Below are 26,497 nucleotides of genomic sequence, written 5' to 3'. Positions count from 1 at the left end.
AATTGCCAAGTTGCACTAATACAGTAATAACGTGCACCATGCTTTTGATTTTTTTGGTGAGAACAACGAGAACTATGCTTTTAAACTTTGTACTGTACGACACATTGGTTATTACCTATGTTTAAGTTATCAGTTATGGATATTAATATTTGTTACCATTAACAATCTTTTTCTTTTTCTTTTTATACAAGATAGAATTCTACTCCATCATAATCTAAGTGTATATGTATGTGAAACTTTCTCCTGGAACCTTGAACCCCGGCTCTTATCCCCCACAACTCACAAGCACTTATACTTGTGGAATGACCATCACATCAAAGGTGTGCGGTGGACCAATGGTTATCACTAACAATCTTACCATTAAATGTCTGAGATTATCTACGAGATCTTGTAGTTATATTGAGCCATTTGGTTTCACTTATGGGTTGCTCTTCATGCATTGTGAAAGTAACTAAAAGAAAGTTTGGTGGGGACGGTCCATGTAGGACATTGAAGAAAGATGAGTCTGCGAACAAGAATAGGGCAAGTGGCAAAAAATGACCCTAAAAGTAACAATTGAATGATGTTGATTGAGATTCTTGGGATTGTTTTTAACCCTAGAGTAGTGTTACGTACACAATATTTTTACAATAATTTTCTAACAAAACTTAAGTCACAAAAAGCTATTATTACTTAAGTTCACTTGTGAAAATATTGTGTCCATGGCTTTATTCTTAGTCATAATCCTCTTGACACAAATTTTGCTACAATATGTGTACTATAATATTTTCACAACTTTCTATGTGGTCAACTTTAAGTGATAAAAAAAGAGATGAGTTTATATAAAAGTGAGGAAAAGGCTTAAGGTATCCATTAAGGATTATTTATTATGAGGTTTGCTTAATAAAAAATTAGTATAAATTAATAAAGTGATTGATACTATGACTAAAGTTACCAGTAATACTTAAAAGTTAACTTTATTGGTTCTATATCCTATAAAATTAGTTAAAAATCTAACATAAATTATAATAATATGACATAAAAAGTAGTTTTTTAACGAACACCGTAAAATACCCGCTAACACTACCCTAAAAGTAACAATGGCCGTTAACACTACCCTAAAAGTAATAATCCATTGTTCGCAGATGACCATTTCAGTAAGTACCGTGAGTTATGACAAAAAATTTGCCGTTAGACTAGTTACTTTCTCTAGGGGCAACGATGTTCACGTTTCCAAACACTAGTGAGTATCACGTAATTGATTTGGAGGTGTCACGTCTTATCTCTTCACTCCCATTCATTCCACACCATACACGCTTACATCAACAAACAAAATAGGCAATTACGCACTGTCTCTCTCTCTCTCTCTCTCAATCACAGAGTCGCAGCTTTTCACTGTTTCTCTTTGCCTAAATTTCACATTTATATCATGAACTCAGTCATAAAAAAACCAATGCTTTCTCACCTAGTATAATCATAGCCACGGCATTAGCAATGAGCTACCTTTTTCATGGTGACCAAGATTCATATAAGATACTATCTCTGCAATTGCAGATATGGGTCCTAATCCTATGACCCTATTGACCATTGCTCCAAGCCTCCAAGCATTTAGGAGCCACAATTTTATTTGACTTTGCGCCCCCCATGGAACAAGGAATCTATCTGTATGAGTATGTAAGGTCGGTACCAGCTCATTTTTTGGGATTTAGCACCAAAAGGTAGGTACATAATCATATTACCCGATTACATACAAAGCTCACGTAATTTATTTTGAGACTTCAAGATAAGATTTCAGGCTATTTAAAAAATAATTTGTGTAGATAGTGTGTGCGAGAATGTGTGCACTAACAGTTAACCATTAAATTTTAGAAATCAACATTTTTTTATAATTATTTTTACAATGATTGATGTGACCTGTTATGATTAGTATATTATAAAATATATATATGTTTATGTTAGGTTTGGATTTGACCTACCCAGGTCTTTTGTTTCTTTTTGACGAACCACAGCTTGTAACGGAGGATTTGCTGGCTCTTGATAAAACTGAGCATCCTTGTAACAAATTTATTTTTCCTTAATCTTCTTTTCTTTTTCTTTTCCTTTTTTAAATGAACAAGTAACTCATTTTCAACCAAAAAATAAAAATAAAAATGATATTAATTATGAATTATATAAAAGTGGTGTTATTCTAATTATAACTCATCACTTCAAAAACTTGTGAAAAAAAAAAAAAATTGTAAAGAAAAAAAATAGTCAAAAAGAGAAAATATAGAACTACAATCTTTTTGTACCAGAACTTTGCCACAACTATCATACTACAAGTGATGGGTACAAGTAAAAATAATAAGTTTTCGATCACAATTTATCACATAACATAAACCTTATAAAAAAGTGTACAGTAAAGTTTGTGATCCGAAAATAACCCTACTTAAAATTCACAAAGTTAAAAAGTAATGATAGGTGAGGACATAATTGTCCTTTCAAATTCACTATGAGCTTATCCGAAATCAGTGGGCGCCCAGAATATTCCACTTGAGTTTCTTTTTTGGGTTATAGTGCGAGAAATAGAGATGCTCCATTGGCCAAAGAAGATGGTGGGTTTTTGGGCATTATCATGGATTCATACTCATAGAGGATCATTATAAAAAGATTTGTTAATCATCAACCACACTATAAATTAAGACTAAAATTATGATCCAACACCATGCGAATATCATTCCTTATGGGCTTTCTCTACGTTGTCTTGACACATACAATACAACAAAGGGATCGATACAAAGTACACATAATTTTAAACAATTATACACTTAATAGGATACTTAAACAAAAGAAAGAGATAAGACTTCAATATACACATCTTAATTTCTTATTAATTTGACTACCTACCATATAATCAGTCAAATATAATAGGGAAGTTGAGGAAGTAACAAACTTTGATATTATCCCTTTAATTTTTCTTTAAAATAAAATCCCTAACCTATTAATGGTTCAATAAAATCCCTAATATGATGCTCTTACCATTTAAACACATAGTCAAATTGTCCATTTCAATACCCTAATTGTTTTTAGTTGCTATAAAATTTCAACACGTAAACGACAAGAAATTTAAACAATTGAACTAATTGAAAATCACAATTTAATAAGCTTTTAATGCAACAATTATCTCATGACTGTGTAAATCTAATAATTATCTTCTCAGAATCTACAAATGTATGAAAACGAAACTCACACAATTTGAGAGAAATGATGTATATATATAATATATGATAGGAGGTACAGTTTCGAGTCTTTTGCCAAGTAAAAAGTTGGTGAATTTTTTACCCAAAAAAAAGGTCAAAGTTCCATGAAAGTTGATGCGAGCTTCCCTCACACCATAACATCTCCTCTATTATTATTATTATTATTATTATTATAAAAGCAAGAACAAAAAAACAATATAATCCAAAATTAGCAATGTTTATTTATTGTTTAATGCTCAAGCATTCCACCAAACAAAGTAACAACCACACACATACACACAGTAAAAACCCAGAAATGAGCCTCTCTTTCCTCCATACAAATTAAAAACACAAAAAAAAAAAAAAAAAAAAAATTTCTTTATTGTTAATATTATATATTATTATATTAAAATCAAAAAAAAAATTTAATCTAGTTTTAAACTTTCTAAATCCATTTGTTCTCTCAAATCTGCGTTCTTTTTTTGCATATATAAAGCCAGCTCGTAGTTTCTTTGTTTCTCCAAAAATCAACCACCACTTTCACGTAACAGCTCTCTCTCTCCTTTTCTTTCTCTCAGTCAGTCTCTCACATTTTGTCGTTTCGTTTCGGTTATTTTTGTTTGGTTTCGGTGCTTTATTGTTTCCAAATGGTGATGGAGGACAACGAGAGCTGCGGGAGCAGACCGAACGACGCGTCGTCGTTGTATTCGCCGGCGCTTTCGCCGTCGCCGTCGTTGCAGTCTCAGACACGGCAGCAGCGCCAGAAACTCGAGGTTTACAATGAGGTTCTCCGCCGCCTCAAGGATTCGAACAACGACGAAGCTCTTCAACCTGGCTTCGACGACCAGCTTTGGTCTCACTTCAATCGCCTCCCCACTCGGTACCACACTTTTGCCCTAAACCTTCACACACACACACATATATATATACGCTTTCGTTAATGTATGTATAAGTATAACTCTGTGTATTACACTGATCGATGCTTTGGTTTTGTTTCGCTTGCAATATTGTATGTATACACACACACAAGCACATACACATTGTTTTGATCTTTGTTTAGATTATTAGAGGTCTAATATGGCTATATTAGCGTTTTCGATTTACTTGATTGTTGTGATTATGGATTTCATAGGTTTTGTGCTGAGCTTATTGGTAAAGTTTTTTGTGTTTTTGAAATTGAAGGAAAAAGATAAAGGTGTTGAAATGATTGAATGAATTTTGAGCCGTTCGATTTGCAGGTATGCGCTTGATGTGAATGTACAGAGGCCAGAAGATGTGCTAATGCACAAAAGATTGCTGCATTTGGCTCTCGATCCGGTTCACAGGCCTGCGATTGAAGTTCGTCTCGTTCAGGTTCGATGATTTTATTAATTGAAATCTGTTGGTTCATAGAATTATTGTGTTTGTCTATGTTTTCGTGTTGTTAGCGGTTTGCGATTTTTTATTAATTGTGTGTGTTAATTAGTAGTAGTTGTTTTGTTGGTATTTTAGATAAAATGTAGCTTAAAGAGTAGTACTTTGTGTCACTTTCGTTGTGTTGGTGAATGGTTATTGTCATGACTAATGAGGTGTACTCCCCTTTCTTGATTAGCTTTCGGAATTGGATTCAATCAGGTCCCGCATGTCATGAACCATTTGTTTAAGACATGGAGGACAATCTATTATGTGTCACATTCAAGGAAGTGTGGAGACGTTTGAGAAAGCCGTGTTTGGTTCAAATTATTTTTATGAACATTGGTACCATATTCTTTACTGTCAAGTGAGATATTTCTTGATGCATGTGAAATGCAAACTAAGTTGAGTAACGAGCCAAAAATGTCAGTCTCATTAGAGTTGGGAGTTTGGAGCTGGATTGATATTTGCAAAATTCATAAAAGAGGGTTCTTCTTAGTGGGAGTAATGAAATGTGAATGATTCACACGTTTGACTTGATTTGACTTAGTTTAATTTCGATGATATAGAATTGACCTATAGCTTAATCGTAACAGTTAATCTTCATTTTCCAGACTTGTTCGTGACCTCCCATCTTCGTGTCATTTAAATTGACAGACGCCTTTTGGAGCAATGTTGATGAGATCAAATTATACTTTCAAACTCTGTGAGACGCTTAATGAATAAGAAAATGCCCTTTTTAAGCTCATTTTTTAACCATGCATGCATACAATGAAACCCACAATTCATCATTGGTTTATCATGTAGCTGAGATGGTGTCATCGTTGCAATTTGTTTCTAATCTTTTTATACTGGTTGTATTGTAAAATATTATTAGACACTAGGGAAGCAAGATTATACTTCATTCTGTTTATGTTCATTTTATGCTCTATTCTACTGTCTTTTATTTTTTCCGAGAAAAATTCCGTTTACATATTAAATTTTGGAATCATACACTTTGCAGGTTCATTCAACTTCTGATGGGAATTCAGCTGCTTCTGCGCATTCAGATTTTCCTGGTGGAGAAGCTGCCCATAATGCTATAAACTACTCTAGCAGACAAAGGTCTCCGCCCACACCAATTATTTCCTAAATTCTAGTAACAATCTAGTTAGATTTTTAAAATCATTTCCCATAAGTCTTACTTTGATAGTTCACAAATGAAAGTTATTTAATTCTTTCACTTCTGTTGAATGTTCACTTTACTCCTTGATGTTAGCCACTAACAGTTCTGACTTCTCTAGCTGGCTTTTAAATTTTCAGCATACACCCACCACCTGCCTTCGGTTCATCTCCAAACCTTGAAGCCCTTGCACTTGAAGCAGAAAAAAATCATGATCCAGATGAGGAACATTCTGTTCATGCCAATGCACAGTTTTATCAGTAAATATTTGCATCTCAAATTATATGATTGGACTATTTAGCAACAAAAAAAAGGACTAGAGTTGGAAAAATTTTACAGTACTTGTCTGGTCAAGATTATTTTGCTCATATTTTGAACTTTGATTTATCAAAATGCATTATGTACAGAATAAATCAATCGTATTAGTTTTAAGCATTATAAAGAGTGTGATATCATAAATCCTTTTTCATTAATTTCTTTTTTTACTAAAGCTTAGTGATAGTGCACTCTCTCTCTCTCTCTCTCAATTTAGTGCTTTGAGGATATGAGGGAACATTTAGAACTCCATATACTTATTTAATTAGGTTTGATTTCATGAATGAAGTTTTTGACATGCTTGATAAGATCACAATCATCTAAATGATATATTGCCAAAATATGGTCATTCTTGATGCTTTAACTTAACTTAAACTTTAGTATACCTAATATATTACATAACTGATATACTTCCAAAGGGAGATTGTGATATAGTATATCTTTGTTGTTGACAATGATGTAGGCCCATGCATGAAATCACGTTCTCTTCAGATGACAAGCCCAAACTTCTTAGTCTGGTAATTGATAAGATTATCATATTTAAGCAGATCAATTTTTATATTTTTATGATGTTCATTAATTTGCAAACTATGTATGTATCTGCTTGTGTGCATGCGTCCTTGTGCCTTCACATTGCCTGTGTGCACATGCATTTACAGATGCATACATGCCACACTGATTGGCATTAACATGTTTTGAGCTAGTAAGTATGAGCTACGGTTGAATTTGAATTTGAGAATTTAGAATCAAGAGTTTTGAAGAACAATTGCATATATAAAGTAAAAAATAATAAATAAATAAAAATGAAGAACAGGCTGGTATAAATGATTTTTTTAATATGATTTTTAACAACAAATAAAAAATTTGAGATTTGAGGAATTTATTTCAACAAAAACACGTGTAATGTTAAGATTTGAAATAGCATTTTACGTCTTATCATTTCAAATCCACAAATTAATAAAGCTTAATTCCATACATGAATTTCATTTTTAGAAAGAAAATTCTATTTTTGTACTTTATTCAAGCCATTTAAATAAAGAACTGAAATCCAAGTACTTATTGTCAAATACTTCCCTCCAAATGAACCATACATGTAATTATCTTTGGAGTGCTCAACTCAATTCAACCGGTCCTCAGTTCAAATTTTTTGAACATAAATACGTGAAGATTTTTTTTTTTTTTTTTTCTGAAAGTTTTATCTCCGATGATACAGTAGCATTATCATTCTTCACGTTCACTGATGTTCTGCTTAATTTGCAGTTAACTTCTTTGCTTGCCGAGATGGGATTAAACATCCAAGAAGCACATGCTTTTTCAACAGTAGATGGTTACTCTTTAGATGTCTTTGTTGTTGATGGTTGGCCTTATGAGGTACTTTTAATGACTTAGTTATCTACCTGGAAAGTGTAGATCTTCTATACAATTAATTCAATGTTTGTTATATGGCATTAAGACAAGACCAGCTGGTCTGCCACAACAACGTTTCCCTTTTTTGGCCATAATTTTGTGCTTTTTTTTTTTCGTCTTTCCAAATTTTATTATAGCACAATTTGAGAAGGTAAATGTATTTTGGGCTTAATTGGAGTCCAAAACAGGAAAAGGGCCTTGGCCCCAGATGCTATGGAGCACCTTGGGAAGTTTTAACTAGTTTGAGTTCTAAATTTTAATACCAAAGCAATCCTTTTTTCCCCCTCTAGCATTGCTTAATAGAGTTTGGTTGGGCTGAAACAGGACACGGAGCAGCTCAAAACTGCATTGGAAAGGGAGGTTTTAAAACTTGAGGTAATTTCTTGCAACTTATTTCTGCTTTCAAGTATGATAGCTGGCAATAAGCACTATCTTTTACCACGTCAACTGGCCATCTAAATTTTCCTCTTTATTCTTCATTCTCCTTCCCCTTGTCAATTATATTATGAACAATGCATCCATAATCAGTTTGGAATTTGGCGTTGCTATTCAGAGGCAGGCTTGGCCAAATCCTCAATCATTACCTCCTGTAGGCAAGCTTGATCTAGCAAAGATCAAATGTGAACCTGATCATTTGACAATCCCTAATGATGGGACTGATGTATGGGAAATTGATCCTAATCATCTGACGTTTGGAAACAAAATTGCATCTGGGTCATATGGTGACCTGTAAGTTCACACATACACCTATTACTCTTCTTATTTTTGGTTAGGCATACACTAATTTTTTTGTGTTCAGTTAACTAACTTGTTTAATGGAATCAGCTACAAAGGTACATATTGTAGTCAGGAAGTAGCTATTAAAGTCCTCAAGCCTGAGCGTGTAAATTCAGATATGCAGAGAGAGTTTGCACAGGAGGTCTTTATAATGAGGTCTGTTGAACTATGTTATTTGCCTAAATTTTGACCCCGGGATATATGTTCTTCATATCTTATTTGTTGAGGTTGTGTAACTAGGCTTAATATAATTATTTGTGGGCATTAGAGTTAGTTATGAAGACTTAATTCTGTGGAAAAACATGCAGTACAATAAAGGAAACATAGCAGTGATTGGCAGTGAACTAAAGTTTTGTTTTAATTATATTTTGTCACTGTTGATCAACGTCAAAATTCAAATTTTAAAACACAAATCATATATTTCAACCATGGTATAGAATAGTCTAGTTGAGACGTAGGTGGGTTTTGAGTTCAACTACAATGCTCATTCTGTTTTTGCACATGCACTTTAACTAATATTGGGTTAGCTTCTTTTTTTGGGAAAACTGTAGGAAATTCTGTGATGTTTTACTAACAACCTTGAATACTCACTTTTTTGAAACTACATGGATGACTTAATAACAACCCCAAGGGAGCAGCATAATCGGTTGGGGACCTTTGCCGCATGAAGTGGAGGTCACTACTGTTCCTCTTGGGGCCAAAACTTGTTTATCTTAAAAAAAAAAAAATTGATGACGTAATGACAACATTATCTACCCTTACTTTCAACTCTTTATCAATGACTTTAATGAGCTCTGCTTATTTCAGGATCTTAAATTTACTTCAATATTTGTTTGATTCCCTTGAGTTATACCAATTAGCTTATGTAATTAACTATGATGTCATTCTTACTTCAGACTACTTATTAACATTCTTCTCTCCCTCTCTCACAAACCCAATGGCTCTTGAACCCATAACCTCGCCCTTCACCCTAGAATTTATATGGGTGGAGGTGCTAGTTGAGCTAGAGCACATTGGTGAACGATCTCACATACAATTTAATTATTGTAGTTAATTAGGTTTAGAAATTATTTTATTTCATATCACAATGAAGTTAAAAATGAGACCATTAAATCATCTGCCGAAAACAAGCAAAATGTATTTGATTTAAGCATATGGAGATCAAATTCTCAACAAAATGTTCTTAAATTTTCTTTCCAGAGACCTTGTATTTATATACTAAATTAATCTTAGATATTGTACATTCAAATCCTTTCTTTTCTTTATCCGTCTATTTTGGAGTTTATATAAGAATGAAAAGAAAACTGAATTGATACTGGTAATAAATTGAAAAGGTTGTTTAATTCCTGTATATATTGTTTGGATGTTTCTATGGAAAGGAAAGGAATTTTAAGAAGAATTGGAAGGGAACTTTTTAAAAAAGTTTATTGTTCTTGCTTTTATTTAGAATCCAAAGAAGGTAATTTCAAAAGGAAAGCTTTTTTAACTGCTTTATGTTCTCTTGCCAATAAGCCCTAGCTCAACTAACACCTCCTCCCCCTATAAGTTCTATGGGGAGGGTGAGGTTGTGGGTCGCGTGTGTAATTCTCCATTAAAAAATGGTACTACATTTCCTTTGATTCTACCCAAAGTGGGCGTTGAACCCAAAATGGAGCTGAGTGGGATGAAATGAAATGCTACCCATCCTATTCCCTCCCAAATGACATATAAACCACCATCCCTTTTGGGTTTCCCCCATCCAAACATGGTTAAGATGAAGTAGTTTGATAATCTAGCTAACTTCTTTTTATGAGTTGGATGTAAATTAAGTTTTGATTCAACTAAATCCAAAATGTGAAATTGGAAAACCCTTTAAGCTCTCCTTTTACCCTACATCAATTTTTCCTTACATTAACTTGTATCAACCTTTGAAATTGCCATTAACACCCCCACCTGCCTGATTAACTTGTATAAATTCTTCTCTTAGAATTGCAACTTGATTTCTTTTCTATTTGTTTGCTGTTTCTGCTTTTCTTTGTTCATCATTATGAACACCTTGTATTTTCCCTTCCTTTCTTTCATCAATAATATTACTCTTGTTACTGATAATAAAATAAAATAAAACACCACCACCCTCCTGACCTTTGTGCTCCGAGTTGTTCCGTCACCAAAACCTCAATTTTCCATCACCATAACCTCCATTCCCTACCTTAATCGATATATTAATTATTGTACCATTCAAAATTATAGTTGAGTGTACCAAAAACCATCCCCATTTAACCAATCCCAAACCCACTGTCACACATAGCATCTTCATTTTCGTTGACCCATGTAAACTCACTTATGAGCAAGTATAACCCATAAGCATTATCTTTAATTTACCTATCAAAAAAAAAAAGGCATTATCTTTAATTCTTTATTAAGACACCTGACGTAGGACAAGGGGGAATAAGGTAATCTGATTTAGAACACCAGGGACGGATCTGGTATAGCTTGGGTTTTGAAGAATTAGGGTTAGGTTTTGGTGGGGAATAGGCTAGAAAATAATGGGGATTATAGGCTTTCCAAAGGGATAAGGATTAATAGGGTTTTAGGAATGAAATCAAAGGTGAAATTTAAGATTTGGGTTGCTGTGAACAGTAACCGTGACTTCCTAAACATCACACCTAGGGTTCCTTGGCATCACACTTTGGAGAAGGTTACATCACACAAACCATAAAAGAAAGCATAGCTCTTAAATTCTGAAAACATTCATTAATAATCAACTCAATAGAAAGCACTACAACTCTTTAAATAGAAGACTAATACCTAATCCTAGTTGAACTAGGATTTCTTAAAACCCTAATAAGACTTGGACTTGGACTCAGGCTTTTACTACTAGGCCCAACTAAATAACCAAACTTAAAATAAAGCCCAAAAGAAGATCCAATGGACTGTTAGCACATCCCATTCCAGAATATTATGAAATTACAAAACTGCCCTTGATACATAAAATCGAATAAAATATAATAAATCTGTCTTCCCATTGCCTCCTGCATCAACACCTCTTCTAGAAAATGGAAGTGTAGGCTTTGATTTTGACCATGTAACTTATAATATACAACAATTGATGTAGTGCATATAGTTTATGATGGTCATTTGCCACTTTCTACTTGTGGCACTATCCAATGAAACCCAATGAGAAGTTAATTTAATTTCAGACACAAAAGTGAAGGAGATCTCTACATTTGAAAGATTTGTGAAGGATGTGTATGTGTATTTTTCTTACAGTTAACTGGAGAACTGGGTTAATTATATTATTTAATAACAAATAGACAAAAGTGTATATTGCAGAACTTATCACATGAAAAGCATCAATTGAATTTTGATGTCTTTGTCAACATTGTTTTTTTACTTCTTTAAATGTTTGCATTTATAATGTCAGTTCTTAACTTTGCTGTTTTCTTTAGGAACCCCCCCCCCCCCTCCCTGGGTGGCAGGATCTACAGTAATTTCTCTATGGAATGCTTGACTCTTTAACATACTTTAACAAACTTCTTTTGAACATTTCAGAAAAGTTCGACATAAGAATGTTGTACAATTCATAGGTGCATGTACCAAGCCTCCAAGCTTGTGCATTATAACAGGTGAATTCCAATGCATTTGCTATTTTTATTTGGTTTTTAATAAAAATAAATTATTATTTTGGTACCTTGTTCTTTTAGAGTTTTTTATTAATGTCATCTCCATTTCAAAGGTTTGTTTTTATCTTTAATACTTCAGAATATATGTCCGGTGGAAGTGTGTATGACTTTTTACATAAACAAAAGGGAGTTTTCAAGCTTCCAGCCTTGATCAGAGTAGCAATTGATGTTTCCAAGGGAATGGACTACTTGCACAAAAATAATATAATCCACAGAGATTTGAAGGCTGCTAATCTTTTGATGGATGAAAATGAGGTAAAAGGCATTCAATCTTGTATACTTATCTATGTAGTTTTCTGCTTACCTATCAAAAAAAAAAAAAAAAATTTGCTTTGGCGTATTATTTTTGTGCAGAGTGTATTTTAGAAATCCACAATATATAGTTACAGTGCAGATATCCTCATAATCTCTTTGTCTTGGTAAGAATCTCTGGTGGTTTAATATTTCGAAAGGTTTTGACCATCTCATACTTGGTAAAATCAGTAGTCTTTCCCTCATAGAATGGTCTGTTTGATTTTTATAAATTCCAGCATGTAAAAGGCCTTATTTGTGTTTACATAGTAATGGTAGTTTCTTGTCTACCAAGTAGATGATAAAGAAAGATACCACATCTTGATTGTTTTAGATTTTTAATTGTGCTTAAGTTTGTTATGGGTGGACTAAAATTATTTTACATCCCTAAAACAGTTACTCTACCTTGTTTTCTATCTATATTTGCTTTACTTTTAAACCCAGAACTACTCCAGCGATATCTAGTGCTTCTGAAATCTCGTGTACCTCAGTACCTACATATGCATAATCCATTTGTAACAACTTTTTTTGTTTCTCTCAGTGGTATTACATTATTAAGGCATTTGGATTAATTTTGATGAAGCTTTCACACTCATTCCATGACTGTCTATAGTTCTGCATGCTTGTTAAAGAGGTTTTTATAATATGCTTAGCCTTTCAGGTTGTTAAGGTTGCTGATTTTGGGGTTGCTAGAGTAAAAACTCAATCTGGAGTTATGACTGCAGAAACTGGAACATATCGGTGGATGGCTCCTGAGGTATTAATTTATTTTATATTAAATCAGGGAGCCTCTAATTATTAGAAGTTGTTTGAAAGTGTTCCAATGTATACTGACATCTGCCTTTCCAAAACCTACATATTTTTTAATTATATTTGTTTTTTATGAAATTTCATGTGATGCTTCTTGTTGTGAGAACAGTATGGAATAGCTTATTACAATTTTCAATAACCATGGGATTATATAGCCATTCTTGAATTTAATATGTTATGTGGCTACTTTCATCGGGTATGAAGTAACTGAAATTTTCATTTGATCCCTGCTTATATTATCAATTTCAAGTGGAATGTGGGTGACAGTAGAGTTGTAAGTTGTTTTGTTGAGTCTGTTGACCTACTGGTAGAAAAGGAATCCATTTGAAATGGTGGGATAATGGTCTGCTACAGTTGCTAGTCCATGTGATCATATTGGATGGGCTCGCATTACATTGTTTTTGGACTTCTTGGTCTACCATGATACTGATTTTCAAGGCAATCAACTTCTTAGACTTAATTTATAATATTGACAATGAATTTGGTATCAGGCCAGTGACTAATACAAGACTATGTTCCCAAAATAAGTCTTTTGGATCAGTCAGGAGAAAAATTGTCTTTGAAATCCTGAATATTTTATCCAAGACATTCCAGGTTTTTCTGTGAAAATTTTTCTTTGGTGCTGGAAAGGATTTCTCATCCTTCTGTCATGTATGACTTTTTGTTAGATATGATGTATTTATTTTTTTTCTTGTTGTTAAAGAGTGCGGGGAAAAAAGAATTGGAAAGAAAAGAAAAAACAGATTTGATGAGAAGTAGCATACAAGAAAACAGCTAATAGCCATCTAAATTTCTTGCTGTATGAGTTTTGCTCTTTCTTATTATGAATGGGTTTATAACATAAATTTTTTGCTTGGTAGCAATTGTTTTCCATCTTCTATTAGGAGTGTTTTTCATCTTCTACTAGGAGAGTGATCATTTTGTCATTTTCTTACCAGAGTCGTTTTTTGCATTGAAGGTTATAGAACATAAGCCTTACGATCACAAGGCTGATGTTTTTAGCTTCGCAATTGTATTATGGGAGCTACTAACTGGAAAGGTATTGCTTGGTAGTAGCATTTTTTTTTCCTTCTTAATTTTAATGAGTATATCTTGTTTCTTGCATCTGGCCCCTTCAATTAATCAATAAAGTATCTTTTGTTTTTCTTGCCAGCTTCCATATGAATACTTAACCCCATTGCAAGCAGCTGTAGGGGTGGTTCAGAAGGTAAAATATTTTCTGAACATCATTGTTGAATAAGTGTATATATCATTTGCCAATGTCATGTCTGAACTATATTCAAATCATATCGATCAAAGCTCAAGCTTTGAGACCAGTTACCAAACTGGCTTAATGCCTACCCTTAATCAAAAATGGGTTGTCTTTATTTGATTGGATGAATATATCTGGTCTTGTAAACATAAATTACATTTTTCTTTGCTATGCTTTCCAGTGTCTACGGCCTATTATCCCAAAGCACACTCATCCAAAGCTTGCTGAGCTGCTTGAGAAATGCTGGCAGCAAGATCCAGCATTAAGACCAGACTTCTCTGAAATTATAGAGATCCTGCAACAAATGGCAAAGGAGGTAAGTTCTTGTTATGAATGCACAACAATGCTTTCGAGTATTTGACTCATACAATCTGTAGCTTAAATTTGGTATGTTCACGGAACAGGTTGGAGACGAAGGAGAGGGAAAGCACAAGGAGAAGTCATCTGGAGGGTTCCTGTCTGTTCTTAGAAGGGGTCATCACTAATGAGGACAGAATAATTCAGTTAACATGGACCGTAGGATTTTCGTGCAGACCATTTGTCACTCTTTACATTAGTATGTACAGTATATTGTTCAAATGATCATCTTTTTCTGATCCTTTCTGATATGTTTACCTCTATCCATTCTATTAACCGGCCATTCCCTTTTAGATATTGTTATACCATTTATCAATTTATAAGCAGGGGTAATGGTTGGGAAAAGAGTAGTTGTAACCATTTACAGATCTTCTACGGCTTTATAATAAGAAATTACTGATGGGAATTTTTCTTTCACTAGTTCTTGACTTTCACGAGTGATATGGTGTGTTCAACGGTAAATTGCATTAACACCTCCCGAAATTTCATGCTAATGCACTAAGATTTCCTAAACCCTTTTTTTTCACCGCTAATTTGGATGGAGTATCGACAGACTGGGGGGCTTATATTAGGGGGGAAAAGTTCAGGGGGGTGTTAGTACAATTTACCCAATATTCATTGCGGAAACAAGAACAAAGAAATTGGGACATGTCCCTTGGGACTGTACACATGTACAGCCCCTTAGTGGGTGGCAAATGGGCGGATTAGGTCATAAATAGGTTGGGTGTGTAATTATCCATTTATCCAATTATGACCCGTTTATATATAAATTAATTATTCATTATTTGTCCAACCCATTTAATTAGTAACTTGCCCATTTAATTCAATATAACTAAAATACTTTTAAAACTAGTTGAATATCTTATTGACTTCCAAAATGACCCAAATACCCCCTACACTTTCAAAATTACCAATATACCCTAGGACATCCAAAATTACCAAAATACGCCTAGAATGATAAATCTGAGCTTTTAGAAAAACCAAGGGTATATTGGTAAATCCAGCTCTCTCTCTCTCTCTCTTTGTGCTGGGTTTGAGTGCTTGTGATTTTGGGAATTTTAGAGCCTGTTTGGCCAACAAAATTTGATCACTTAATTTCCGTCACTCAATTTCCATCACTCATCACCTATCACTCAATTTTTCACATCCATTTGCCTTCATCACTCAGTTTCCATGACTCACTATTTTTCACACTATTTGAGGGGCCCACGCCTGTCACGGTGCAGCTTTTTTTTTTTGTTTTAAGTACCCAGAAACCCGAACCTAGTGAAAAAAAAAAAAAAAAAAAAAACCAACCCAGAAAGAAGACCGAACCCAGTAAAAAAAAAAAAAAAAAGAAACCCAGTGAAGAAGAAAGGGAAAAAAAAAAACCCAATGAAGACTGAACTAGTGAAAGAAGAAGAAGAAGAAGAAAAAAAAAAAAAAAAACCCAGTGAAGACCGAACTAGTGAGAAAGAAGAAGAAAAAAAAAAGTCAGTCAAAAGTTGTTGCTGCGTGGGTCCCTCATGTGTGTTTAATTACAAAAATGCCATTGAGTTATAAGTTATGGAAACTGAAAACAACCAAAAGGTGTTTTCAGTTTCCATAACTCATAACTCAAAAATCAAAGAATTGAGTGATGGAAACAAAAAATTGGAAACTAAGTTATGGCTTGCCAAACAAACTTTTTTTTTAGAATTGAGATGGGTCCCACCATTTTTGAGAATTAAGTTATAGAAACTGAGAATTGAGTGATGAGAATTGTCAATCCAAACAGCCCCTTATCTTTGGTAATCTGCGTGTCTCTAGAGAGAGAGAGAGAGAATGATGGAGAAAACTAAGTTGTTACAGAGGAAAGAAAATTTTTTTCAAGGAGAAATGCAACAGCTTTGTGATAAACTGGCAGTAGCTGAGTGCACCACAAAGGCAGAAGCACAGCTTAAAGAAAAATACTAAATGCAATTCAAGGTTTTGGGGGAAAGGCTTAAAACATCTAATGGTAACACTCGCATTGCCTCAGAAGGGAGAACCATAAGCAATGGATCTTCAAGGCGTCAGTCTCTTGGTGGAGCAGAGAATTTCTCAAAGTCATCCTCCAATGGGTATCTATCAAAGAGAACTTCAAATTCACAGTATGGGCTTCTTAGATCAAACAGTGCTAGCACATTATAATAATAATTAAATAAAAAAATAAAAAATAAAAAGATATCTTCTCGCTATTCTTCAATGGTGGGCTTTCAACGTCACCATTATCATCATGAACAAGTGGATCTTCCAGGTCCTTCTACATTTCTCTTGCTGCCAATTACCGTTTGTTAGATTCCACTTTTTCTTTTAATTTCTATTGCGTTTTTTTTTTTTTTTTTTTTTTTTATGTGTTTGTTTGGTTACTGAGAAAACCTGAGGGAAAGTGTTTAAGGTTATACTGTTTAGGTAAGTTTTAGATTTTAGAAGGTAAGTTTTAGATTTTAGAAGGGTTTAGTGGGTGTTTGTGAGTTTATTTAATTTTAAATGGGTTTAGTGGGTATTAGTGAATTTATTCATTTAGACCTGTCTAATTAAATAATCAAATGGATCTTTACCCATTTAACCCAAATATTCGAATGGGTTGGGCTAAGACTTATCCAAATAAGGTGGGTAATGGGCGAGTTCATAGATATGGATAAAAATTGCCACCCCTACCCTAGTAGCTTCTTTATGGTGGCTCTATCTAGATGTACTTATTAAGCTGCCTAGAGACAATGGCATAAAGAAAGGTCTCTATGGTTAATATGGAAGTAGGGGCAGTGCAAAGAGATAAAGATGAACCCATGTTTTATGGTTTGCCAGGATTCTCTATGCCATTGGAGGTCCAATTTTTTGGTAGCTACTTTAACAGACAATACAACAAACTTGTCCCATTCTTATCTACTTTAGTGTTAGGTCTACTAGTTCATGTACACATTTGTGGTTTGTGTGTTGAGAACCTGGGATTGAGATCAGGGTATTGCAACTTGATGCAGTATCTCATAGGAAAGGCAAAATAGGCCCAACCCGCGGGTACCTGATTCGGCCCAACCCTAATGGGGCGGGTTTTACACAACCTGCAAAGCAAATGGGGCGGGTTTGGGTTTTAATAAATTTATATAATAAAAATAAATAAAAATAAAAACCCGAAACAGGTTCATGTCAGGTTCGGGTATTATGTAAACCCGCCCCGAACCCGACCCATATACATATATAATATTTTAAAAAAAAATTCAAAATCCTAACCCTAAGCATTAATATCTTCTAAACTCTCTTCATTTTCATTTTTCCTAATCCTAACCCTAACCCAGCCACCCTCTCCCTCTTCATCTCTCAACTCTCTCACTCACAAGGCCACAAGCACAACTCTCTAACTCTCTCATCTCCAGTTCGCCCTCGCCGCTCTCGGCATCTCACACAACCCTCCCATCTCCCTCACCCATCTCGCACAACCCATATGGCCATAGCCCTCACCCATCTCGCACTGATACCCTACTAGTCAGCAACCCTCTCACGGCCTCACTCAGCCGTCCCCCTCACGGCCTCGCTCCACCTCGTTCTCCATCTTCTTCTATTTTTATCTTCTTCTTTTTTTTTTCCAGGGTTCAGTCATCTCAATCATGTGAGTGTGTGTTTGTGTTTATGATTTCTGTGTTTGTGTTTGTGTTTGTGATTTTGAAACGGAAAATCATAAATCTGAAATTTGTGTTTGTGTTTGTGATTGTGATTTATGTGTTTGTGTTTGTGTTAGAATTTGTGTTTGTGTTTGTGTTTGTGATTTTGAAAGGGAAAATCATAAATCTGAAATTTGTGTTTGTGTTTGTGATTTTGGGCCGAGCATGACGGGATGAGGCTCGACGGGGCGGGTTTGGGTTTTAAAAAAAGAAAAAACCAATTTATTAAACAAGGCGAGTTCAAGTAATAGGGGTGGGTTCAGGCATAAAGAAACTCATCCCAAACCTAACCCGTTGCCATTCCTAATATCTCATTTCCCTCACAAAATATTTTCACCTTTTTACTTTTTAACCTTTACTCTTTTACTTCTCTTTAATTTTTTTTATTTAATGGTTAAAATTAAGGGTGTGATTGGTAGAGAGGATTTTTTGGGGGGGGGGGGGAAGAGAAAATAAGGAGGAAAAACTTTTTGGAAGGTGTTTAGTTGGACTCAAGGATGGCAATGGGGTGGGGCGGGTCCGAAGGATGAGGTCTTCGCCCCTGCTTAGCATGATTTTGTCTTACCCCATTTCCGTCCCATACCCGACCCAACCCGACCCTACCCTAATGGGGCAGGTTTCACCTGACCTGCGAAGCAGATGGGGCGGGTTTAAGTTTTAATTAAAATAATAAATAAATAAATAAATAAAAAACCCTAAACAAGTTTGGGTATTACGCAAAGCCACCCCGAATCTGACCCATATACATATATAATATTTTAAAAAATTTAAAAACCCTAATCCTAAGTATTAATATCCTCTAAACGCTCTCCTTTTTTCATTTTTCCTAATCCTAACCCTAACTTAGCCACCCTTTCCCTCTTCATCTCTCAACTCTCTCACTCACAAGGCCACAAGCATAACTCTCTAACTCTCTCATCTCCGATTCGCCCTTACTGATCTCAGCATCTCACACAACCCTCTCATCTCCCCTACCCATCTCGCACAACCCATATGGCCATATCCCTTACCCATCTCACACTGATACCCTGCCAGTCAACCACCCTCTCACGACTTCACTAAGCCACCCCCCTCACGACCTCGCTCAGATACCCTCTCATGGCCTCGTTACACCTCGTTCTCCATCTTCTTCTTTTTTTCTAGGTTTAGTCATCTCAATCATGTAAGTTTGTATTTGTGTTTATGATTGCTGTGTTTGTGTTTGTGTTAGGATTTATGTTTGTGTTAGGATTTGTGTTTGTGTTTGTGATTTTAAAAGGGAAAATCATAAATCAAAAATTTGTGTTTGTGATTTCTATGTTTGTGTTTGTGTCAGGATTTGTGTTTGTGTTTGTGTTTATGATTTTGAAAGGGAAAATCATAAATCTAAAATTTGTGTTTGTGTTTGTGTTTGTGATTTTGGGCCAGAAAATCATAAATACGAAATTTGTGTGTTTGTAATTTGTGTTTATGATTTTGGGCTGGGCATGACGGGACAAGGCCCGCAGGGCTCGATGGGGCGGGTTTTTTTTTTTTTTTTTTTTTTAACAGTTTATAAAACAAGGTAGGTTCAGGTAACGAGGGCGGGTTTGGGCATAAAGAAACCCACCCCGAACCCAACCCTTTGCCATTCCTAATATCTCATTTCCCACAAAAAATATTTTCACCTTTTAACTTTTTAACCTTTACTCTTTTACTTCTCTTTAATTTTTTTTATTCAATGGTTAAGATTAAGGGTGTATTTGGTAGAGTGGATTTTAGGGAGGGAAAATGATGAGGGAAAACTTTTTGGAGGATGTTTAGTTGGAGTGGGGATGACAATGGGGCGGGGTGGGTCAGGTTTGAAGGATAGGGTCTTCGCCCCTGCCCTGCATGATTTTGTCTTGCCCCATCCCCGTCCCGACCCTAATGGGGTGGATTTTACCCAACCCGCGAAGCAAATGGGGCGGGTTTGGGTTTTAATAAAAAAAAAAAAAAAAAAAAAAAAAAAAAAAACCTAAAACGGGTTCGAGTATTATGCAAACCCGTACCAAACCTGACCTGTATACATATATAATATTTTTTTTTAAATTAAAAACCCTAACCCTAAGTATAAATATCTTCTAAACTCTCTCCATTTTCATTTTTCCTAATCCTAACACTAACTCAGCCGCCCTCTCCCTCTTCATCTCTCAGCTCTCTCACTCACAAGGCCACAAGCACAACTCTCTGACTCTCTCATCTCTGATTCACCCTTGTCGATCTCAGTATCTCGCACAACCCATATGGCCATATCCCTCACAAATCTCGCATTGATACCCTGCCAGTTAGCCATCCTCTCACGGCCTTACTAAGCCGCCCCCTTCATGGCCTCGCTTAGATACGACCTCACAGCCTCGTATGACCTCGTTCTCCATCTTTTTTTTTTTCTTTTTCTTTTTTTGGTTTCAATTGTCTCAATCATGTAAGTTTGTGTTTATGATTTCTGTGTTTGTGTATGTGTTTGTGTTTGTGTTTTGATTTTGAAAGGGAAAATCATAAATCTGAAATTTGTGTTTGTGATTTATGTGTTTGTGTTTGCATTTATGTTTGTGATTTTAAAAGTGAAAATCATCAATCTGAAATTTGTGTTTGTGATTTCTGTGTGTTGTGTTTGTGATTTTGGGCCAGAAAATCATAAATATTAAATTTGTGTGTTTTTAATTCGTGTTTGTGATTTTGGGCTAGGCATGGCGAGACGGGGCCTAACAAGGCGGGTTTGGGTTTTTTATTTTTTTTTAAACCCGTTTATTAAACGGGACAAGTTCAGGTAACGGAGGCGGGTTCGGGCATAAAGAAACCCACCTCGAACCCGACCCGTTGCCATTCCTACTAATATTTAAACAAACATATCATTAGCTTATTTTATTTTACCTAACATAGTTCTCTACTCTTTATTTTCTCTAGCAAGGTTGGAAATAAGGTACTAATTTAAAATTTTCTTTTGTCTTTATTAGAAACAAATTTATATACTATTGAATCATTAATTTTGTATTATGAGATTTTTATTTTTGTTGTGATATTGTCTTATTAAACACTTTGGTAATATTATTCAATTTTTACAAAAAAATAGTTGGATTTGATCGGATAAATTTATTTGTAATTTCAAGTATATTTTTATTAACGAAATAGATTTTATTAAAAAAATTGTAATAGTTGTGGGCAAATTAACAAGAAGTATAGTTTTATGGGGTGGGGTGAGGTGGGGTTTTGTGGGGCCCCAAGGAACGGGGATGAGATAAGAAAATTTTTCTCGTCATGCGGGGCAAAGTGGGAATGGGACTAGACAAAATCATACGGGGCAGGGGTGAAGACCCCATCTTTCGGACCCGCCCTGCCCTATTGCCATCCCTAAATATTAGGATTTTAAGATATGAAAAATTTACAATTTAACCCTTATCAACGCGAGGTGAAAATGGGGCGAGGTGGGTCTAAATGTCTAAACTCATCCCTGCCCTGCCCTATAATGCAGGGCTAAAATTTCACACCATCCCCGCCCACCACTTTTGCAGGGCGGAGAAAACCCACGTGGGGCGAAGTAGTAAGGGGTGAGGCAAAATTATCATTCCTAAGTTGAAGGGAGAGAGGGGAAAAAAAAAAAGTGAGGCCCAGGTGTTTTATCTCCAAACCCAAAGTTTTCTCCCCGAAATGGAGAGAAAACTATTGGGGGAATTTGATTTATTTATTGACCAAAATGCCCATAGGCACTTACACATGAGCTTTTGTCTAGTGTATGGTACGTTGGCCTTTCTTTTTCTTTTTTTTTCCCCTTCCTAGACGTTGCTTTTTTTTTTTTTCTTCTTCTTCTTTTGATCTCCTCTTTCCTCTAGATGTTGCCTCTTTTTTTTTTTTTTTTTTTTAATTTCCTAGGGCGTGGCATAACAATGTTATATATATATATATATATATATATTAACTTGAAGTGATTTTTTTTTAAGATATGATTTTAATTTTTAATAAATTTTGATAATTGCTTTTTTTTGTCACTTTTTTGTTTTAATTGGATAACAATTTTTTTTTATAAGGGTATATGAGTGTAAAGTGGTGGGCTGTGCTAGTGATGTTGGGCTGCTTCCTGCTGCACTGGACCTAAATTTTCTAGATAAGAGAGCTAGGACCGGTCCAACTGCAACTCAAGTTGGCCCGGCTTGTGCGCAAACTAAGCCCAGTTTGCCAGAAACGTACTTACAGCAAGCAGAGCTGTTTCAGACAAGTTGTGGCAGACAGACATAATAATAATAAAATAAATAAAATATATGGCTACTCAGTAAGAAATGACCAAACGATCCTCAAACACATCACAATAATAATAATAATTTTTACAGAAGGAAGAGAACAAAACAAAAGGGAACAAATATTAATATGTATGGGTTAATCAAAAGATGAAGAAATCAACTAAAATCTGGTCCGCAGGAGCAAAACCAGGGAGGAAAGAACGTTCCTTCTCAACGTAATTAATCTCTCAGGAAAAGTCCTGCCGTGGAGATTAACTACCCTGAGAGAAACGGATCTGAATGGTTTATGCACAAAGGCTCCTTTTGGTTTTAACAGAAAGTAGGATTTCGTGAGGGAGAGAGGGAATGAATCTACTGGTGCATGTTTGCCGTTCTAATTCTCACTTTATTTTCTTTTTGGTGGTTTTCTTTCTTTCCCTCCCACTCGTTTCTTTTCTATTTCTTGGTTTCTCTTTTCAAATTCCTATTTCTTAGTTAAGGTTCCCGTTGTTGCTCTTGTCTTTCTGTTCACGGCAAGATCCTCTTTTTATAGTGCCTGCCATGACTGGATTTTACTGTTTTAACCCTTAACCTCCTTTGTCTGGTCTGGGTGTACTGGCTAACCACCATTGATCCGTCTGTATGCCACCCCCTTATCACCAGACAAAGAAGGGTATTTTGTTTGTTTGTCTACCGTGGCACCATTTCCTGCTACGGTCTGGGTTCTTTCTTTCTTCCTATCCCTCATGACATGCACCTAGTGGTTCCAACTCAGCTTGCTTCTTTTGGGTAGTAAGTCATCCCAGCAGGACACTTCCCCGAAAGAGCCTGAGCCGGAATCTTAAAAATAGATTTTTCCCCTCTCCCCACCACCAAACCATACCCTCTGAATCTCTAACTCCCGACCTCACCATGCCCTGTATTGGCTGGGTACAGGCTGGTGGTGCCTAGACCTTGCACGTGTCTTCCTTCCATATGTGTCCAAAATTTGCCTACTACCCATTCGTCTGCCGTGGTCTGGAGGCTTGCCTGCATAGCCTACCATCCGTTTTCTTTGACCTTTTATGTTGGCTGCTTTTCGATTTCCCGCTTCTCTTAGGAGCTGAGCCTTATTTGATGATGGGCCTTATATTTCTTTGGCCCACTTCTTGATTTCCCTCATTTCTTGTCATATTGTTCTGTTATTCCTGCTATAATGACTCAACTTGTTGGACCTCTTTAGGCCAGTCATTTACTCTTTCCCCCAGTGGCTTGGTATGGCCATTGGTTTTCCTACTTATGGGCTCCTGTATCCCTTTTGTCTTTCTCTTGGGCATCCTTGGCCCACTTGCTTTCTTTGGGCTTCCTTGACTCTTTTACTAACTCTGCATTCCCATGGGCTTTTACTAACTTCATTGGGCTTCCCTGACCCAATTACCTTATTCTCATACTTGGGGTCCATGGGTCTGCCATAAACCCCTTACTTTCTTTATTTGCATTACTTTGGGCTTGCGGCAGCCCTTTCTCACTTTTCTACATCATATACTGCCCATGGGTATGCTATTACTCTCTTTCCGGGCTTCTTTAAGCCCACTTGCTTCTTCAAGGCCCATTTGTTTATTTCATGGGCCTGTGGTCCATTATTCCTGCCGCTTGGGCCTAATGGTTTTGCCATCTGCTTGCCAATTCTTTACTGCCCTTGTTGTTGGGCTTTTCTTTTTTCTACTTGGATTCTCACAAATGACCCTCAACAATGAGTAAAGTTATACAAATTTACTTTTTCCATATTTTCATTTTTTCATTCCAACCAAACAAAAATAAGGAAAATTAAAATATTTTTTATCCTCCCACCATTTTCTATCATTCCTCTTTTCCCCCTCTCCAACCAAACAAATCTTAAAAGTTTCTTTATTCAACTCTTAATAAGTTGCATACGTACCTGGGAACTACTAGCTTCATGTCATGATGTTAGATCAGCTGGTCAGGTCTAGTGGGCTCTGGCCCCTCTTGTCTCCGCTTTATGTAAATATTAAAACTATGCAAATTTGGGATTGGTCCAGCCCAAATGTTCGACTCTGTATTCAAGCCCAATAAATATTAATCTATGACTGAATGAACTCTTCGGATTTGTCCTTATATTCCCTCAATAAAATAAGCAAGCACCTGACATGAGTCTGGGCCCATAATTTCAATCAAGCATAGTTGTCTAGCTTTACCAACTTGACTTGAATCAATTAATCTTATCACAAAATATTTTGTACTAGTATTTTTCATAATGGTTGATGCTATTATATTGTGATTGATGTGTAATATAGATCGCAATCAAACATGCTTTGTTTCCTTTCTTGTCTTGGATTAATACAGTGATATATGTAATAAAATCTGGATTGGCTTGACTTCAAAACAATGTGCGTCGTATGCTCCACTATCCCTCCACTATCCTTGTCAATCACAATAATACTAAATTGCATGGAGTTTAAGCATCCAATAATTTGTGTGGTGTTAGCTTTCACTTGTACTTGTAGATTTGTATCATAGTTCTCGTCATAATAAATAATAAATATTATTTGAATAATTATTATAAAAAATAGGTTTGGTTTACTTTCAGTATTGTTTTAGTTAGTGGCCTCCTTTTATTTTAAATATACAATAATAAGTGATATATGTAATAAAATATGCATTGGCTTGATTTCAAAACAATGCGCGTCATATGCTCCACTATCCATGTCAATCACAATAATACTAAATTGCATGGAGTTTAAGCACCCAATACTTTGTGCGGTGTTAGCTTTCACTTGTACTTGAAGATTTGTATCATAATCCTCGTCATAATAGATATTATTTGAACAATTATTATAAAAAATGGGTTTGGCTTACTTCTATTACTTTTTTAACGGGAAGTCTCATTTTATTTTAAATATACAATAGTTAGTGGTAGTGAGTATCTTCACATTTTATTTAGTTAGTAGGTAACGTAACAGTTTCTCATCAAAATAATAGAAAATTCTAATTAAAAAAGTACTATAAGTAAGTCAAACTCATAAACATTAAGATTATGAAAACTTTGTGCAGTCAAATGACTCAAATTACCAATATCTTAATTAAAAAGTCTACCTAAGGAGAAAAGGGACAATTTGGAGAGTCCAAATCTTTTATCTCACTTTCTCTACTTCACTCTATATTCCACAAATAAAAATTTGCCAAATGTCTATCTACTTAATTAAATCCTATTTTTGTAGCTTATTTATTTCAGCTACCTAAATAAAATAAATGAATAAAATAAGAAAAACCCAACAGTCAACCCATCCCACCACTAGTAGCACCACCTTCATTCGCCACAGCCACCAACTAATCTAGTCACAGCCATCCAATTAAGTAAGGTACCATCTTGGAACTCTAAACAAAGCCAAGCCAAATCTAGGACCTTCAAACTCCAACAAAGTCCAATATTCTGTCATTCCTCTTCTCAGCTTTCTCAAGAACTAAACATTATGGTTGATTCAATCAGTTAAAAGCGTGTGGGTGGGTGGGTGGGTGATGTAAAATCTATTATAGTTTTCAAATAAAACTACTTCTATTTTTCTTTTGTCTTTCTAATTGTACCACTTTATATCTTTTCCACCTTTGATTCTAGAGAAATAAAAACTTGTCATATCAAACTCTATATTTTGAGGTGCTCTTTGTGACGAGGAAAATCACGACCAAAATTTTCTGGTTTCGATGGATGGCTGTGACTGAAGGTGTTGATGGCTCCAGCGAACAATGGTGGTGGTTTAGGTGGTTGGATGTGTTGACTTTTGGGTTTTCATATTTTCTTTATTTATTTAATTTAGTTAACTAAAATAATAAAGCCACAAAATTATGATTTAATTAAATAGATAGACATTTGGCAAGTTTTTATTTGTGGAGTATAGAATAGAATAGAGAAAGTGAGATAGAAGATTTGAACTCTAATTTGGGTCCAGTACTTCAAATGTACTAGACCCGTTAAAATGATAACATATATCTAAGAATAGACACGTATCA

The 26,497-nt window shown here is 35.2% G+C and overlaps 1 protein-coding gene across 2 annotated transcripts; it reads left to right on the top strand.

Moving 5' to 3' along the window:
* Nucleotides 1–1,351: 1,351 nt before the first annotated feature.
* Nucleotides 1,352–15,041, top strand: LOC115968018 (serine/threonine-protein kinase STY46-like). 2 transcript variants are annotated; one of them, XM_031087206.1, is made up of 16 exons: nt 1,358–4,077; nt 4,436–4,550; nt 5,593–5,693; nt 5,892–6,011; nt 6,530–6,584; nt 7,327–7,437; nt 7,798–7,848; nt 8,027–8,202; nt 8,299–8,406; nt 11,782–11,855; nt 11,992–12,167; nt 12,865–12,960; nt 13,972–14,052; nt 14,167–14,220; nt 14,447–14,581; nt 14,670–15,041. In XM_031087206.1, the coding sequence occupies exons 1-16, from the start codon at nt 3,845–3,847 to the stop codon at nt 14,748–14,750; spliced, it is 1,767 nt and encodes a 588-aa protein (XP_030943066.1). In that variant the 5' UTR covers nt 1,358–3,844; the 3' UTR covers nt 14,751–15,041. The 2 variants fall into 2 exon arrangements, with proteins under 2 accessions (XP_030943067.1, XP_030943066.1); XM_031087207.1 differs by lacking the exons at nt 14,167–14,220; nt 14,447–14,581; nt 14,670–15,041 and having other exon boundaries at nt 1,352–4,077; nt 13,952–14,051.
* The last annotated feature ends 11,456 nt before the right edge of the window (nt 15,042–26,497 follow it).

This window comes from Quercus lobata, chromosome 11 (assembly GCF_001633185.2).
Source record: "Quercus lobata isolate SW786 chromosome 11, ValleyOak3.0 Primary Assembly, whole genome shotgun sequence".
NCBI classification, from domain to species: Eukaryota; Viridiplantae; Streptophyta; class Magnoliopsida; order Fagales; family Fagaceae; genus Quercus; species Quercus lobata.
Note: the sequence above shows the minus strand (reverse complement) of the source record. Positions and strands in the feature narration are given on the sequence as shown.

Coding starts and splice junctions, on each gene's coding strand:
- LOC115968018 (XM_031087206.1), top strand. CDS start 3,845: ATGGTGATGGAGGACAACGAGAGCTGCGGGAGCAGACCGAACGACGCG. Junction 8,203..8,298: donor TCTGGGTCATATGGTGACCT/GTAAGTTCACAC, acceptor TAATGGAATCAG/CTACAAAGGTACATATTGTA. Junction 12,168..12,864: donor TTTTGATGGATGAAAATGAG/GTAAAAGGCATT, acceptor TTAGCCTTTCAG/GTTGTTAAGGTTGCTGATTT.